At 41.8% G+C, this 19,407-nt stretch overlaps 1 protein-coding gene across 1 annotated transcript in view; it reads left to right on the top strand.

Annotated features, from left to right (window-relative positions):
• Nucleotides 1-19,407, top strand: part of DOCK2 (dedicator of cytokinesis 2) — a 415,239-nt gene that overhangs the window by 40,920 nt on the left and 354,912 nt on the right. The window contains exons 7-10 of the mRNA XM_039235715.1: nt 4,126-4,261; nt 6,538-6,692; nt 11,162-11,243; nt 17,106-17,241. Of these exons, the coding sequence (XP_039091646.1) occupies nt 4,126-4,261; nt 6,538-6,692; nt 11,162-11,243; nt 17,106-17,241 (509 nt within the window). The remainder of the gene's footprint in view (nt 1-4,125; nt 4,262-6,537; nt 6,693-11,161; nt 11,244-17,105; nt 17,242-19,407) is intronic.

Here is a 19,407-nt window from a genome sequence, read left to right on the forward strand (position 1 = left end):
GCATGAGCACAGGACAAAGTGGGGGAGTGTGTGCCAGAGAGGGGTAGAGAGAGTGGGAGACAGAATCCCTAGCAGGCTCTGTGCTGTCAGTTCAAACCAACAAACCATGAGATAGTGACCTGAGCTGAAATCAAGACTTGGTTGCTTAACTGACTGAGCCACCCAGGTGCCCCCATACTTTATTTTTTTTTCACTGATCTGTATCATTAAACATATTAAAACTGTATCCTATTTTTTAAGCTCTGCTACATGGAATTGCATTACAGATCACTTTTTAAAAAATATATAATTTATTGTCAAATTGGCTTACATACAACACCCAGTGCTCATCCCAACAACAGTCCTCCTCAATGCCTATCACCAATTTTCCCCTCCCCCCACATCCTCAGTTTGTCCTCTTGTATTTAAGAGACTCTTGTGGTTTGGTTCCTTCCCTCTCTGTAACTATTTTTTCCCTTTCCCTTCCCCCATGGTCTTCTGTGATGTTTCTCAAGATCCATATATGAGTGAAAACATGATATCTGTCTTTCTCTGAGTGACTTCTTGCACTCAGTGTAATACCTTCCTGTTCCATCCACATTGCTGCAAATGGTGATTTCATTATTTCTCATTGCCAAGTAATAGTCCATTGTATACATAAACCACATCTTCTTTATCCATTCATCAGTTGATGGACAATTAGGCTGTTTCCCTAACTGGCTATTGTTGAAAGCACTGCTATAAACATTGGGGTACATATGTCCCTATGCATCAGCACTCCTATATCCTTGGGTAAATTCCTAGCAGTGCTATTGCTGGGTCATAGGGTAGATGTATTTTTAATTTTTTGAAGAACCTCTACACTGTTTTCCAGAGTGGCTGCACCAGTTTGCATTCCCACCAACAGTGCAAGAGGGTGCCTGTTTCTCCAGCATCTGTAGCTTCCTGATTTGTTCATTTTAGCCATTCTGACTAGTATGAGGTAGTATCTCAGGGTGGCTTTGATTTGTATTTCCCTGATAATGAGTGACATTGGTCATCTTTTCATGTGTCTGTTGGCCATCTGGATGTCTTCTTTGGAAGAATGTCTATTCTTCTACCCATTTCTTCACTGAATTATTTGTTTTTTGAGTGTTGAGTTTGGTAAGTTCTTTATAGATTTTGGATACTAGCCCTTTATCCAATATATCATTTGCAAATATCTTTTCCCATTCCATCAGTTGTCTTTTAGTTTTATTTATTGTTTCCTTTGCAGTGCAGAACCTTTTTATCTTGGTGAGGTCCCAATAGTTAATTTTTGCTTTTATTTCCCTTGCCTTTGGAAATGTGTTGAATAAGAAGTTGCTGCGGCTGAGATCAAAGAGGTTGTTGTCTGCTTTCTCCTCTAGAGTCTTGATGGTATACTGTCTCACATTCAGGTCCTTCATCCATTTTGAGTTTATGTTTGCATATGGTATAAGAAAGGGATCTAGTTTCATTCTTCTGCATGTTGCTGTCTGGTTCTCCCAGCACCATTTGCTAAAGAGACTATCATTTTTCCGTTGGATGCTCTTTCCTGCTTTGTCAAACACTAGTTGGCCATACATTTGTGGGTCCAATTCTGAGTTCTCTACTCTATTCCATTAGTCTATGTGTCTGTTTTTGTGACAATACCATACTGTCTTGATGATAACAGCTTTGTAGTAGAAGCTAAAGTCTGGGATAGTGATACCTCACAATTAAGTTTTCTTCTTCAATATTACTTTGGCTATTCAGGGTCTTTTGTGGTACCATAAAAATTATAGGATAGTTTGTTCTAGTTTTGAGAAGAATGCTGGTGCAATTTTGATTGGAATTGTATTGAATGTATAGATTGTTATGGGTAGTATTGACATTTAAAAAAAATTTTTTTTAATGTTTTATTTATGTCTGGAAAAGACAGAGAGACAGTGTGAGCAGAGGGAGTGAACCCATGGACTGTGAGATAATGCCCTGAGCCGAAGTCGAATGCTTAACCAATTGAGCCACCCAGGCGCCCCACTATTCTAAATTCTTGTGCAGTTATATTGTTTATATGTGTTTTGAGCAATTCTTTAGCTGTCTTTATGGAATTTCTTGAGGGGAATTCTTTCATTTTGGCTAGCTTTTTGTCCATTATGTGTGTGTGTGTGTGTGTTTTTTTTAATGTTTTATTTATTTCTGAGAGAGAGACAGCCTGAGCAGGGGAGGGTCAGAGAGAGAGGGAGATACAGAACCTGAAACAGACTCCAGGCTCTGAGCTAGCTGTCAGCACAGAGCCTGACGTGGGGCTCGATCACATGAACCATGAGATTGTGACCTGAGCCAAAGTCGGATGCTTAACTGACTGAGCCACCCAGGCACCCCGTCCATTATGTTTTTTGAAAGCTTTTGATGTGCCCTGCCCCTGGGAGCACTACAATATTAAAAAGGGTCATATACCTCCCAGGGCCTGGCCCATCAGGAGGTGTTTTTTGGAGAGTGTTACTTCTTCTCTGTTGTTGTGACTTTGGTTACTTTATCTCCCTACTGGTCTTGATATTTTGGACCCTCCACCACGTGTGCTTTGATTTGTTTGTTGAAGTAGCCCTGGAAAGGAAAACAAACAAAAAACAAACAGAAAAGAAAAACATGCAAACACACAAAAAACCAGAAACACCAGCTACAAGTAAACAACAGGGTGGAAACAACAGGGTGGAGGCAGTGTTGATGGAAGAGGCCTTATCCTATACAAAGAGAGAAATGACAAGGGCTGAGAAAAAGAAAAAATAAAAATCGTCCGGAGAAATTATATGGCTTAATCCTGAGAGAGAGAGAAAGACAGGAAAATAAGAAGGAGGTGTAGAGCATGTCTTAAGAGAATGGATTTAGGATGTGTGCTTAAACAAACCAACAACCAGACTATCCAGACCAGAGGAGGGAAGAGAAGAAAAGGAAGGAAGAATGTATCTATACAATAAGAACTGTCCAATAATTAAACCAGGCAATGCAACAGCACTGGTCAGGTAGAGGGGGCTGTCTGGTTCATCAGGGTCAATCCCTGCTCCATAAATTCTCAGTTACCAGGCACAGAGAGGCGTGGTTTGGTGTAGACAGGTCCTGTCTCCACTGTGGACCAGCTGCTCTTTCCCTGAGGCTCCACCTTGGTGATGGTGGGGATTAAAATGGCGACACCCCAGTCTCTTCTTCATGGACCAGGTGTCCCACCACTCTATTCCAGCCGACCTCACCCAGCGGTGGGTGCAAATGAGGCAGGTTTTCTCATTCAGCCGAACCCTGTGCCTAGAGCTTGGCTAGGATTCAAACTCACTCCACGCCCAGGTACTAGGGAAGCACTGCTCCACCCCACCCCACAAGTGGTCAGGCACAGGCAGGCTTTATCCTGTCCCACATCACTCCAGGGAGGGGATCGCTTTCTCCTACTGAGAATTATGAATTACGCTGCTGACCTAGCCACCAGCCCCGGGGCTGGCTCCCCTTGTCCCCAGGCACGTGATCCAAGCCGCCAATCCAGAGAAAGCTCTTCAGTCAGAGATTGGGTCTTTCTCCCTCCGTTCTGTGGTTTTTCTTTTGTCCAGATACAGTTGTACGCTTCCCCACCCTCTCTTTCTCTTCCCTTTGTCTCTCTGCAGAAGGGGATCCCTCCCCTCCATTCATTTTCTCCCTCCCAGTTCTCAATCTTGCATCTATGGCCCGTAAGTTTGTCCCACTAGGTCCCTGGAAGTGATTCTGTCTCTTTGCCTCCCAGACCCTTGGAGTTCAAAGTCCTTTGGCTTCAACCCTGCTTTGTTTGAGAGACAGCCTCCTCCCTAGCCCTAGGCATTCTCCTTTTGGTTTTGTTCATTACTTTGCTGATGCAAGCAATGCTGTAACACATTCTCTTCAAATGTGGATGTTTCTCTAGATTCAATATCACAGTAAGGATACACTTTAAGAAAATTTAATACACACTGCCACAGTACCACCCAAAGAGGCTAAAGTGTCCCAGTATGGCTCACAGCTGTGTGCAAGGCTGTTGGTACAGAGCTGTTCTATGAAAGTCTGCAATCTTCAGAGACCAAGAAAATTTTCTGGTGTAAACTTCCAAACAACATTTTAAAGGCTTCAGCCTCCCCCAATTTATCCTCACCTATGGTTTTTACTTTGCAGAATTCTTGAGCTTGATCTGATTGTCAGAGATGATGATGGAAATATCTTGGACCCTGATAATACCAGCGTCATCAGCTTGTTCCATGCACACGAGGAAGCAACTGGTAAAATCACAGAGCGCATCAAGGAAGAAATGGTAAGCTTTGTAAAATAGCCTTTAGCTGAGTGAGGGATCATTTAGCATATCATAAACTTAAAATAATAGGCTAATTAACTAGAGTGTATATTATTCAAGGAGACACCTATCCTATGACCTGAGATGATCAATAGCCATATGTATTTTATGGTGTTTTGGTACTTAGGTCTGTAATTCATTTTGCATCCATCCCACAAGTAGTTTAATGCCAGGCAAGTTTCCTGTTTTCATGGAGATTTTATATTCCAGAGAGAAGAAATGAAGAAAGGCAATAAAAAGTAAATAAATAAATGTACAAATTAATTCCAGATGGTAATAGGTCTCTAAAAGACAATAAGCTAGGGTTATGTGAATCATAGTGCATCAAGAGCTATTTTAAAAAGGTATCATCAAGAAAGGCATCTCTCAGAAGAAACATCTGAGTTGACACTTGAATAATGTGAAGTCACTAGACCTGGGAAGATCTAGGGACAAAGTGTTCTACGCATAGGGAACAGAAAGTGAAAGGGCGGGCCCTCAGGTAGGGCTGTGTTCTGAATGTCCAAGGAGGAGAAAGGCCAGTGTGGATGGTGCATGCTGAGCAGTGGGAGAGAGTAGGCAATGATTTGGAGAGGTAGGGAGCAGTAGCCAGATCTCGCAGGGCCTGAGGGGTCATGGAAGAGAGTTAAGATTTGTTATTCCAAGTGTGGTAGAAAGCCAACAAAAGATTTCAAAGAACTGTAATTTTATTTTTCAAGGTTAACATACTCTGATTTACAATTAAAAAATTATTTTAACTACTGTGTATTATTTGAAAGAAAGTTTATTTCTAGCTTTATTGAGATAATTTTCACACAATGAAATCAATTAATTGTAAACTATAGTCTCCTGAATCTGACTAAAATACAGTATTGGGTGAACTTCACGACAATCAAGATCTCACCAGTTGCGTCACATTGAACGTTTCTTTGAGTTCCCTTACAGTTGATCGCCTTTCCCAGTCTCCAGCCATAGGCAATCCCTAATTTGTTTTTTTGTGACAACACTTTTGCCTTTTCTGTAGTTTCATATAAATGAAATCACATGGCTTTTGTGTTTGACTTGCTTTACTCTGCATGGTGATTTTGAGGTTCATGTTGTGGTATATATTATTTTTTCCATTTTATTGCTGTGTTGCCATACCATCAACCATTTGTGCATTTGGGGGTTGTGGGTTGTTTCCACTTGAGGGCTATTATAACTAGTACTGCTATGAACATTTGCAAACACATGTGTGAACATACGTTTTTATTCTTTTTGAGTAATACCTGACAGTAGGATTGCTGGATCCTATAATATATGCATGTTCCACTTATTTAGATGCTTCCATACTTGTTCCTGGAAGGGCTGTACCATTCTGCATCCCCATCAATAGTATATGAGAGAGTTCCAGTAGCTCTGTATCCCATCAACACTTGGTACTGCCATTCTAGTGGTTGTGTGGTGGTATCTCATCATTATTTTAATTTCAATTTCCCTGAATAACTAGTGAGGTTGAGTATCTCTTTATGTGCCTACTGGCCATTTGTATATTTTTTGTGAAGTGTCTGTTCAGATATTTTGCCCATTTTCATTGGGTTGATTTTCTTATCATTGAGTTGTAAGGATTCTTTGTGTATTCTGAATACACTTGTGTATTTGTATATTCTATATACAGATTCTCTACCAGATATATGTTTTACAAATATATTTTCCCAGTCTGTGTCTCCCCTTTTCATTTTCTTAAATGTATCTTTCATTTTTTTTTTTAAAAATTTTTTTTTTTTATTAATTTCTAGGAGAGAGAGAGAGACAGCGTGAGCAGGGGAGGGTCAGAGAGAGAGGGAGTCACAGACTGAAACAGGCTCCGGGCTCTGAGCTGGCAGTCAGCACAGAGCCCAACGCGGGGCTCGAACCCACGAACCGCGAGATCATGACCCAAGCGAAAGTCGGACGCTTAACCGACTAAGCCACCCAGGCGCCCCTTAAATGTATCTTTCAAAAAGCAGAAGTTTTAAATTTTGATGGAGACCATTTAAGCATTTTATAAAAAATTATGTGTGCTTTTTATGGCACTAATTTTATAAGGAAGGCTGGGCAAATGGTGGTACTTCCCAAAATGAGAAAATCAAGGCCAAGAGAGTCAAAGTGACTTGGCTCAGATTGCAGAAGCTTTTGTTTGTAGACGTGGATATAATGCAGAAATCTTAAGGCCTGTGTCCTCACTGGTGCTGGGCTAATTTTTTCTACCTTCCTCCTTTTTCCCCTCCACCTCTTAGTCAAAAGACCAGCCAGATTATGGAATGTATTCCCGGATCTCCTCATCCCCCACCCACAGCCTCTATGTCTTTGTGAGAAACTTTGTGTGCAGAATTGGAGAAGATGCTGAGCTTTTCATGTCTCTCTATGACCCCAACAAGCAAACGGTCATAAGGTAGGTGTGTTCAATATTGCCTGACTTCTCCATATATAAGAGGTTGGAATTAGCAAAGCACAGAGCATCCTTTTTATTCTCACCATCACTTGTGGAGAAATTCCCACCTGGAAGAGAAACTGAGCCTGAAAATGCAGAAATAACTTCTTATAGGATATACTAGTCAGGTAGAAATATTACCACCAAATTTTCCCCATAGTGCAGTTATGGTCACACAATAGGGTTTTGTAAATTGGTATTTTGATTCTGGAAAACAACCAGTGGTAATTAATTCATACAGGCGGCATTGGATAGATTAAAATTCCTACTTTTAAAAATAGGAGATAGGTGGGGGGTGGGTGAAATAAGTGATGGGGATTGAGGAGAGCACTTGTGATGAGCACAGGGTAATATATGGAAATGCTGAATCACTATATTGTGTACCTAAAACTATTATAACACTCTATGTTAACTAACTGGAATTAAAATTTAAAAACTTAAGTAAAACATAAAAACAAAACAAAATAAACAAAAACGAAAGAAAACAAAACTGGAGTAAAGAAATGAATGGTAAGAACTTCATATCCTCCAGGGCAGTATCAGGTTAAGAATGTGGGCCCTGAGATCTTCCTGAGTTCACATCCTGGCCCCACCATTTACATTTTTTTAATCTTGGGCAAGTTATTCATCTTTCCTAGGCCTGAGTTGCCCATTTGCAAAATGTGAGCACTAGCCTCACAGGGTCATTTCTTTCAGACTTCATTGAGAAGCACAGAGCCTGGCACATGGTGCTCCAAGTGGCTGTGGTTATTATTAGTGCTAATTTAACTGGTTGCTCTGAAGAACAGAGAAAGTAAGGGAACCTCTGGGCACCTCAGCTTGAGGAAGTGGGCACACCTTTGAGAATCTCCAGGAAGGAGACTTTGGTATACCTCCATCTCCCACTACTGAGTCCCTTGACCCTGCTTGTGGTTTAGACCATCCTTCCTGGTGGTGACCCTGCTGGTCTCCTATAGTAGGGTTTTGGGTCACACATGGTCCCATATTTGAAGTCCCAGTTGACGTATTAGAAGGAAGCTGGAGCATAATTCCTCTGCCTTTATGGAAAAAGTGATTTCTCCCTAGCTTGGTTGTTATGATTAAATGAGACCATGAACAATGCCTAGTGAAGAAGAGTACTTTAGAAAATAATGGCTCTTCTGAAGACATTTGTGAAACATGGAAGGGCTGTTCATCTAAGGAGAATGAACAGAGGTCTGTACATGATCTCATTTAATTCCATTTATTCCATGTCATTTGGGTGAGAAAATGCGGCTTGGGAAGGTCAAGTGACTAGTCCAAAGTCATACATATTTATTAATGGCAGAGCTGAGATTTCTACTCAGGTCCATCTATCTGACTTCAAAGACAAGCTAGTTCCAACTTTAGTATGTCACCAAGGAAAGAGTTGTGTCAAATATCCTGAATGGTTCTCATCAGAGTGTTAGCACAGTCATGGCGGAAAGCCATTCTTTATAGCACACCTAAATCCCCAACATTAAAGAGTCAGCCCAATTCACCTGGCTGGGCCTCAGTGAATACTGAGGATATACTGAGTAAATACTGAGTGAGTATCCTTTTTCCCTTAGAACCCACCTTGAAATGGTCTGTGTGTGTCACAGACCCCTTGCCATTCCGTGTCAGCTATTCCCAAGGTGCCTGTGACAAAGATCCTGAAAACATTCATAGGATCCTTCCTGCCTCTCAGAAAACATGATTCCTTATGATCAAATTGGCAAGGGTGCCTGGCCTCCTGGCCTATCTAAGTGATGGATGACCTGAACCAGCTCTGTAGAAGGAGGCAATGGATCAGTGACATGGCAGCTCTGTTCCCTGATGTGCCATACAGGATGATACGCTCAATGGGGCATGCCTGAGTGATGTCTCTGAGAGTGCCAGGAATACAGAGAAGCCCTCAGGAAACTGAGAGATGAGGAAGAGGGGGAACAAAAAGGGCAAAAACGAGAGAGAGAGAGAAACAGAGAGAGAGAAGTAGAAAACAAAGAAAGATGAGAAGAGACATGATATAAAAAAGGGGCAGGGGAACTTGAAAGCATTCCTATGTCGTCCTGACTCTGGACAGCTGTTCTTTCTCTAAGAAATCAATCTTCTCCCCTCCTGCCAAGCCAGAGTTGACATAAATGAACCAAAGGCAAGTTAGGACATTCTCAGTGTGGCCCAAATATGAACTGGGGACAATTTGGCTAAGACTGAGCTTTTAATGTTGGGATAAATCATGGTCTGATTCCAGCGGATGCTTAAAGAGAAGTTTGGGAAATTTTAGGTAAATTTTTGTAGGACAAACAAGAAGCATCTTAGACATCAAAAACCAGTGGTAAGGCTAATTAAAAAAAAAAAAAAAAAAGCTTGGTGAGGAGTTGGGATGGTCTTCCCCTTCCTTGGAGGACACTGTTATGTGCAATAGATCTTACCTGGCTCGGTGCCAGGAGGTGGGCCTTTGGACTTACCTTCCAGGTCTTCCTGGGCAGGGATGGATAGGGCCAGCTCAGCCTTTTAAGTTTCTCTTCTTATTTATTATTGTATTTCCCCTAGAAGAAAATTGCTAGTGCCTGATGTTTAGACCTAACAGGCTCGTTCTCTATTGGTCATGCTACATGTGATCAAAGGTCCTGGGAAATACCCAGGTATTTCACTGTTACATTCTGGAAATAACCAATGGGAAATCATAAACTATTATTATTATTTTGTGTGTGTGTGTGTGTGTGTGTGTGTGTGTGTGTGTGTGGAGCCTTGGAGGCTCCTTGGTTAGTTTGCTGAAAATTCCACTGAAATATTTAGAACTTACTAAGAAGAAAGAAAGAAAGAAAGAAAGAAAGAGAAAAAGGAAGAAAGATGAAAGAAAAACTACATTTAACTTGATTGAATTTTAACCAGTGGTTAATCTAGAGCTGTGTTCATTTTGTTATCAGTTCCATTTCCAACTTGAACCTGCTTAGACTACTCTCATTAGTCTTCTAGAGGTGAGTAGAAAGAGAGCAACATGATATCAGAGAGAACAAATTTCTAAAAACAAGGGAATTCCCCTTTGTTAAGTTCTTAATACTCTTTTTTTAGGATGATTTGGTTTTTGAGCTTTATTTTGTTATTATCCTAATTCAGGATAATAGGCATTTATTTAACACCAACTATATGTGCTCCTGTACAGCATGGCAAACCTTATGACTCAACTCATCAAACTACTAAGTTTCTCCTAATTTTCCCAGTGTGTCTGGGCTGACTAGTGTATATCCCTCAGAGTGGTGTATGGTTGCTAGAAGATATAAGATGGTAAATGATCATATGTCAGAAATGTATGACTGCCCATCCTAAAACCCTTCAGGGGATATCCATTACTTTTAGGATCAAGTCAAAATCCTTGAGTGACCTACAAGGCCTACATGGTCTGTCCTCTTTAAGTTTTCTCTTACTACTTTCCCCTTGGATCTGGTTTGTATTTATTTTTATGTATGTATATATGTATGTATGTATGTATGTTTATTTGTTTTTGAGAGACAGAGAGAATGAGAGATAGAAGGGGTGGGGGAGGGTCAGAAAGAGAGGGAGACACAGAATTGGAGCAGGCTCCAGGCTCTGAGCTGTCAGCACATATATGGGGCCTGAACTCATGAACTGTGAGATCATGACCTGAGCCAAAGTCAGACATTTAACTGGCTGAGCCCAGGCGCCCCTTGGATCTGGCTTTTAGATGCATCAAGCTCCATCCTGTCTCAGGGCCTTTAAATGCATGTTTGCTTTGCCTGAAACATTTCTCTTTCTCTTTCCCTGACCAACTTTATTTATATGTCATATCCTCAGCAAAGATTTCCCTGACTACCCAGACTAGGCCAGACTTTTTTGCTATATATTCTTGCGACACCCTGAACTTTGTCTTGTTAGCACGATTGCATATAAATAGTTGTCACAACTGCATTTAGATAGTTATTCAAGTGTATCTCAGATAATGGCTAAGGCCATCTCAGGCCCATCATACTGTGACATTCCATTCAAGGGAACAGTCCTATGCCCAATGGATCATTTTTAAAAATTCAAATCTGTATTCAGTCTTGAAAAGGGAATGAGATGAAAAGGGCAGGTATTTTCTTAATGTCCAGCAAAATATACCAAAATCCTTTCCCCCTCATCTCTTTAACTCTTAATAATTCTTCAGAGAATGCTGCTGCTCTTCAAAAATATTAGGTAGCTGGGACAGAATTTGCTTAGCAAATCGGGGAGGGAAAGAGACTGCAAAGGCACATGTTATTGATCCTTTGCCCCCTGTCTCTGTTATATAGGACTGTGATCTCTTAGAGGGAGGAACCACATCTATCTCAAACACTACCGTGCCCCCAGCAGCCAGCACTTGTCAGGCACACATAGAGGCTCGGTGAATATTTTTGCCAAAGCAGTGTTGAGCTCCAGGCAGTAATGGGTTGCTACTCTTCTTCCCACAGTGAGAACTACCTGGTGCGATGGGGCAGCAAGGGTTTCCCAAAGGAGATCGAGATGCTCAACAACCTGAAGGTTGTCTTCACGGTGGGTGCACAGTCTTCTTGTTTCCTTCTTCCACAGTCACAAGGGTATGATCTTGGAAATGAGAGGAAGGTCACTTGATCGGGAGGGAGAATGACCTTGGGGTCAGATCTGTGTTCTGGGCTTTCTGGAGAGATTCAGAACAGACAGGGGTGAGGGGGAAGGGTGTTGTGTTCCCTGAAGAAGCTATTAGAGAGGTGGATCTTCCCCTCTCTACATCTTCCTCTTTCTTTCTCATTCGTGTGCACACTGAGAATACATACAGAGCACTGTGTAAACAAGCAGACCCCTTCCAGCAACAATGTCTACATGAACTGGGTATAGCAGCTATTCTGATTTATCAGTTAATTCATTGGTTAACCTGAGTTTCTTTCTTAGGCTCAGACTTTCTAAAAACTTCTCTTAAATGTATCACACACACACAAAAGACCTTCTAAGAACATTGACTGCCTTGGTAAATTGTATTCTGAACATAATTAAGTCATAAATGACTAAAGATCTTAACAGAGCCCTGAGATCATTCTTCTAAAAACCAATACTTGCTAGGCAAGACATATGTAGAAATGTTGAAATCTTTTGTTAGTTAGATGATTTATTTCTGAGAGTGAGCCTAGCTTTTTAGTTCTGGAAAGGACAAACAGTGGAAAGAAGAAGATAAGGGTTATTATTTCTAGCAAAGACCATTCTCTTGTCTGATTTCCATGAGAGTGTGTTAAGAGTGTTATCTTAAGATACCTAAGGATATCGGTGTTCTCTGCAAGCTCCTTTGGGGAAAAGAGTATTTATGAGATTTTTCACTCTGATGCATGTGTTAGCAAGGAAAATTACAGAGGAGGAGTCAGGGAGGGATTTGGGCATTGGCCAAACCTATGAGTTTGATCCAGGAGTGACCGACATGCTAGATTAACCTACGTTGCTCTACAATAATTTTCTAGTTACAGCCCATTAAGTGCAATGTCTTATGTTATGTCACAATTAGATTGGAGTGCAGCTGATTTATTTTGTTTGTTATTTCCTGAAAAATGGGCCAGAGGCATGGAATAAGATCATAGTCCTAATTGCTTAGACAAAGTTTCCTGGCATATATAAATGTGTCTCAGTCCTGTTTATCTATTATTAGTTAGAAGGAGGAGCCTATTTATTTTCTTGATAAATAGGAAAGTCCCATAGGGCTTCCTGATTAAACTAGGAGACAGATGTTTCATGAGAGGGACAGGGACAGGGAATCAATCAGTGGTTCATTTTGCAGAGAACCAATTCATGATGTAAACATGCAGGAAAGGGCATCGGTAAATTTGTGTCTCTCAATATTAATGAGAATGTGATTCTGCCTGCATGGAATTCTGCCTGGGCTACCACCTCTTCTTTCCACAGCAAATGAAGCTGAGAACCTTGGTTGACTGGTTCAACAGGCTGATACTTCTCCATCTTGAAATGATGGAGTCTTCATTTTGGGACAAGGAAGGTCATGATGTCCTAACTTCTTTTATTTATTTATTTATTTTTTCAATGTTTTATTTATTTCTAGGAGAGAGAAAGAGAGAGAGACAGCGTGAGCAGGGGAGGGTCAGAGAGAGAGGGAGTCACAGACTCTGAAACAGGCTCCAGGCTCCGAGCTGGCAGCCAGCACAGAGCCCGACGCGGGGCTCGAACCCACAAATCACGAGATCACGACCTAAGTGAAAGTCGGAAGCTTAACCGACTAAGCCACTCAGGCGCCCCCTAACTTCTTTTATTTATTCAAGAGCGATTCAGTAAGCACCTAACATGTGCTTTGTGCTAGGTATTGGGGATACAGCATTGAATAAGTTGATTGAAACTTGCTTATGGTATGCTGGGGGGAATTCAGAAAATAAATAAATAAGTAAACAAACAAGAAAATGTCAGAAGGCAATCCATGCAATGCAGGTAATTAGAACAGGATGATATGATGACTTTTGACTGGGACTTACTTTCACTTGGGCATTGAGGTGATGTTTAAGTTAGAGATGAGATGAGACTTGGCAGGCATGTGCCTTGCTGGCCTTATTTTTTTGTCTCTGGATGTTAGTTCTTTCTAGTTTCCTCTTTGAAGACAGAGCCCTTGGAGCTGGCACATGAGTCGGGCCAATGGTGAACTTCCCCTCTGTCTGCTTTATAAGCATTCATCCCCTTAGCTCTGTAAGAGGAAGGCAGAATATACTACCAGTTTCCCTAAGAATTTTCCCATTTTGAGGGTTGTTGCTAACATACAGGAAACAAGACTGAACAATAAAAGGGGTACTAATGAACTACTAAATCAGGTGACATGAGTTTTAAGTTTCACTGCACTACTTCAGCTTTCCTAATATGTCTGAGTTTTATAAAGCCAACATAAAAATGAATGAGAGACACCACAAATTGGAACATAGTTCTGAGGAAGGATCACACATTTATACACTCTCCAGAGAATAATCTGTGTTTGAGCATTTTGCTGTGCTGGCATAATGTATTAAGATGCTCTGGGCACCTGGGTGGCTCAGTTGGTTGAGCATCTGACTTCGGCTCAGGTTATGACCTCACAGTTCGTGAGTTTAAGCCCCGTTCAGGCTCTGTGCTGACAGCTCAGAGCCTGGAGCTTTTTTCAAATTCTGTATCTCCCTCTCTCTCTGCCCTTACTCCCTCCTCTTGCACTTTCTCTCACTCTCTCTCTCAAAACCCAGGCACCCCTATTTTTTTTAAGTTTATTTATTTATTTTGAGAGAGAGAGAGAGAGACATTGTGAGTGGGGGAGGGACAGAAAGAGGGAGAGAGAGACTCCTAAGCAGGCTCTGCTCTGTTAGCATAGAGACCGACATGGGGCTTAAACCCACAGACCTATGAGATCATGACCTGAGCTGAAATTGAGTTGGATGCTCAACTGACTGAACCACTGAGGCACCCCAGCTTAATTACCTCTTGAAAGGCCCTATCTCCAAATACATTTTCAGGTTCTGAGGATGGTAAGGACTTCAACATATGAATTCTGAGGGGACATAATTCAGCCTATAACATCTAGGAACGATCTTTCAGGTGCCAGGATCTTTGTGGCTTGAAATGCCTCTGAAAGACACCAAACTAGATATTTCAAAAATACAAAAATTCCTAATGAGAGAGGAGAAGTAATTAGGGATGAAAGTCATTATAAAGGAGGCAAAATTTGAGCTCTTAAGGATGGAAAGGATTTGGGTATATAGATAAATAAGCAGTAAGTATTTGAGGCAGAGGTGTGGACAGGGGGCTTAGGAAGAAAGATCAAGTTGAAAGTGAGCATTGTGTGTTTGTGGAGCAGTAACGAAATCTTTGCGACAAAAATAGAGTACTTACATGCAGAGAATAGTGGGGAATTGTTCAGATAGGACAGCTGGAAATATATTATGTCTGGGACCTTTCACGTCAGCTGGGGAAGATTAGCATTAATAGGGTAGGAAATGGGGAGCTATTAAGGTTGTTGCGGGGAGAGAAATGAAATAATGAACATGGCTTCTAAAGATGAGTTTGTAGGGGATTTCAGGGTGGATGGGAGGAAGGAGGCAGGCAGGCCAGAGAAGAGGCTCTCCAACCGTCTGCATGTAAGATAATTGGGATCACAAATTTAGTTGCCTACAGGGCAGGACAGGGAATATAAATGAGCAGCTGAGCTTCCTTAACCAGAAAGCCCCCTCCTCCCCTACCTTCCCTCTCCCCTTGCCCAGCAGAGAGACTTTGGAGAGTAAGGGAGCAGATGTCTATTCCTCCAGCAGGTAAAAGAACAGCACTTCTATAAATCTGAATTCTCCAGAGAACCCGAACCAATAGGATATATAGGTAGGTTTATTCTAAGGATTTGGCTCACATGATTGTGGGGCTTGGCAAGTTTGAAATTTGTAGGGCTGGCCAGCAGGCCTGAAATTCAGGCAGGATTTTTCTACTACTGTCTTGAGGCAGAAGTCATCCTTCACTGGAAAACCTCAGGTTTGGGTGCTTGAGGTACAGCAGTGAATAAGGCCTAATGCCTTAGGGATGAGATGAGGCATATCCACATTACGTAAGGTAAACTCCTTTACTTAAAGTCCATTGATTACAGATGTTATTCAGGCCTATGAAATATCTTCACAGCAGCATCTAGACTAGTGCTTGACCAAGCAACTAAGTACTACAGCCTAGCCAAGCTGGTGCATAGAATTTAGCCATCATGGGGTTGCCTTGGTGGCTTAGTCAGTGATTTCAGCTCAGGTCATGATCTCAAGGTTCATTTCATGGGTTTGAGCCTGCATTGAGCCCCATGTTGGGCTGTGAGCTGACAGTGTGCAACCGACTTGAGATTCTTTCTCTCCCTCACTCTCTACCCTTCCCCTGTTCACTCGTATGCATGTACTCTCTTTCTCTCAAATAAATAAACTTAAAAAAAAATTAACCATCACAGGCCTGAAGCAGAAAGGTGTGGACTACATTGGGGCTGTGTTTTGTCCCCAGAAACTCTGCACACACACCCCCATGCTCTTCGGTCCACAGTGAGAGCCTGGAGATATCTGCTTTGCCTAGGCCCTGGCTCTTATTTGATCAAGTATTCCCCACATTTGATCTTAGCCAAAAGGCCGAGAAGCAATGACAGGCTATTCCCAGTGCATATGCCATTATGAGGAGTAACTTGGAGGAAAAGCAACTATTCCCTAGTGAGGCCAGGCCCAGGATTCTCTGCTCTGATGCCAACAATAGGCCTTGATGTTCTTTCTTCCTATCCCAGATGGAAGGGGGTCCCAAGAACACTGAAGCTTTTAGATTTGAGCAGGATAGCCAGATTCTGAGGTGTTCTGGGTGATTTTCCCTCCTGTGTATCTTTCTGATGGTGAGAGATACTTTGTGTTAGTTAGGTTTATGGACTTTGGTGTTAGAATGACTGGACAGGGTCTCCAAGGACTAAGGTCGTGACCTCCGGGAAGCCCCTAATCTTCTTTGTGTCTCAGTTTCTCCCTCTGTAAAATGGGGGTGCAAAACCAGTATCTATTTGATACAGTTGTTAAGGATCAAACAAGACAGTGGCATGTGAGAAATGTAGCACCATGCAGGACACATTAGTGTAGTTCACCGGTTTCAGTGTTCTTCCTTCAAAGCACACACCTGAGTGTACTCTGCTGTCCCCCTTGAAGTTAGCTATGGCCATCTGTCTTGCTTTGGTCATAGAAATTCAAGCCAAAGTGATGTGTCCTTTCTGGGTAGAAGCTTTAAGACCAGTAGGTGATTTGCCACATTTCCTTCCCCTCCTGTGGGGACAATGGAAGCACCTGTTGTGAGGCAATGGCTCGCCTGTCAGCTAGGGACTCAGGGTAGGTAGTTGAGTGGGGGTGGGGTGGCCATCTGCATTAGGCATTCAGCTGGAGCTAGAAGTAAATTTCTGTTATTTATAAATCGCTGAGATTCTGGGATTCTTTGGTGCCACAACAACCCATTCCTGATTGATAAACGTATGTCAGGTGCTCAGTAAGTGTAACTATTGAGATCCTTCCCTCTTCCTTTTGCCTTATCCCTCAGTGGTGCCAAGTGGTGATGAGACAAATGAAGTCTCAAATGCTGTTGAGCAAGTGCTGTTTTGGATCCTGCAGCTGGCATATAGGAAATGTTGCCTAAATTGACTGATATTGTACTTCTATCCTCTTCTCATTAGTTTGAAATTGAAGAATGGGGATTGAACACCAGAGACCTGCCACTCAGTTTCCTTTCTAAAACTTTCTAAAACTCGCCTTTCTTATCTGCAGAATGGGTATGATCATCTTGTTTTCAACCTTTTCTGGGACTAATTGTATGACTGGTCCTTGTACACTAAGTGCTAAGTACTTAGTCTACTTCTTTAGACACGTGGTAACTATTAGTTAATTTCCTGCCCTACAGGACCTTGGAAACAAAGACCTCAACAGGGATAAAATTTACTTGATTTGTCAAATAGTCCGAGTTGGGAAGATGGATCTCAAGGATACTAATACAAAGAAGTGCACACAGGGACTGAGACGGCCCTTTGGGGTTGCAGGTAATGGCCTACTACACACCATTAACTTTTACTGGAGTGCACATTTCCTATGGCTGAATTTTAAAGATTCTTTCTTTCCCTCTCCTCCTTCCCCTCCCCACCCCCCCAAAAAAATTATACCAGACAGCTCCTAATACCTACATTTCTGGTGACTAAATTGAAATAATTGGTGACTAAATCCAGATTTATGATGAAGGCAGTGAATAATGGATCCCTCGTGTCTTCAACAGAGCATTGGGGAAGCAGTGGACATTTGGCACCTTTGCTCCCCAGTGAAGTGAAGAAGGAAGAACAGTTCGGGTGGGATCTGATTATGAGGCGCAAATCATTTTTAAAAAAATATCCAGGACAGGAAATGCAGTTACACAGAATGAGTCACTGGCCAAACATCTAAATTCCAGATGGAAGTAGACGTTTGGAAAGTTGGTGTGATCGAATGAAGTTGCTTTTGAGCAACCTCACCTCCTCATTTTTCTCCAAGCCTTATAGCTTTCTCTTGGGGTTTCCAAGACTTCATCATTCCTTACCCATTTTTATGGTTTTTTGTTATATATGTTAATGCAACTATAACTTGCATTATTCTTTACCTAATATATTTTCTTTTAATTAGCCTACTTGAAACTAAAGTACATTTTTTAAAGACCATTTAAATACCTGTGGAAACAGCAATTTGATATGCCAGTTTTTATTTCTTTTTATTAAAATATAACTTTTTTGCTTTTTGTTTTTTTGTTTTTGATTTTGATTTTGTGAGAGAGAGTGAGAATAAGTGAGTGAGTGAGAGAGAGAGAGAGAGCAGGCAAAAGAGCAGGGGAGGGGCAAAAGGGAGAAAAATATCCTAAGGCTCCAGGCTCAATGTGGAGCCCAACATGAGGCTCCGTCTCCCAACCCTGGGATCATGACCTGAGCCGAAATCAGGAGTCAGACACTCAACTGACTGAGCCACCCAGGTGCTCCTAAAATATACTTTTAAAATAATGTATCATATATAACTCTATCATCCCTAAACCCCATGTTTCAGGTTCTTCCTTCCAAGAGACCTTGGTCTACATGCACAAACCAGCTGGCTCTCCAACTAGGTCCCTGGCACTGCTTGGGAAGTGGTGGACTAGATGAAGTTACCTTATAATGACCTAACTGGTTTTTTAGCCTGACATTGTTTCTCAGTATCTAGCTAGCTAGGTGATCTTGGGCAAGCATTTTCCCCAGGGCCTCAGTTTCATTATCCTCAAAATGAGAGACTTGGACTGATTGATCTGTGCCCTGCTCTGAAATACTGATTGTATAGAAGGGATATTCCTGACATCACAATGTCCCTGTTAAGGCAGTGAGGGTCCTTCAACCTTACCTCACACCATGACTTTGTCCGCAGCTGTAGTTTGCATTCTTTTGGTTTCAAGTGAAAGCAATCTGATGTAACTGAAAGGTTCAGGCATAGATTACCTTCAGGCATAGCTGGATCCAGGAACTTGCATTTATGTCTCATTATCTCTCAGTTCCTATGTCCTCTTGCTGACTTATTCTGAAGATGACTGTCCAGGTTGTTGGCAAAATGTGAGCGATCTGTTCCAAGCTTGCATCTTACCAGTTTAGTAATCCAGCTGAAAGAAAGCACCTCTTTCCCATTAGTTAGCAGAAGCCCCAGGAACATAAATATAGGCCACATGCTCATTCCCAAAGCACTTACTCTGGGCATGGGGATGTGGTCCTCTGAGTGGTTAAGTCATCTGAGCAACTCTGGAGCTAGAGGGAAATTGCTACACCCAAACCATGCTCACTGAAAATGGGTGAGGGGGATGTCTGTTGGTCAGAGAAATGGACACTCAATTCAAATAACAGTTTCCCTTCCTTCTGTCAACTCCTTGACTACCCTCTTCAGCTAAATGCAGTCATTGGTTGATTATTATCCAGTTTTAGTAGCTCCCTGGCCAGAGCCTGAAGTGTTTGAGGTATTTCATATCACGAGGGTTTTGGCTGTATTTGACTAACTGTTCTCCACGTCCCTCCCCTTTCCCTCACCACCATTTCTATAATCCCCTCTCTAATGCAGGAGTTCTTCACCTTGTTTTTATGGACCTTTAGTGGCTAATTTAAGGTGAAATTTCAGAGGATGCAGGATCCCTCTGGAATTGCAGGATTCAAAGATCCTGGAGTTATGTGTTTGTG

The sequence above is a fragment of the Hyaena hyaena genome, unplaced genomic scaffold (genome assembly GCF_003009895.1).
Source record: "Hyaena hyaena isolate Hyena2069 unplaced genomic scaffold, ASM300989v1 scaffold_102, whole genome shotgun sequence".
Lineage (NCBI taxonomy): Eukaryota > Metazoa > Chordata > Mammalia > Carnivora > Hyaenidae > Hyaena > Hyaena hyaena.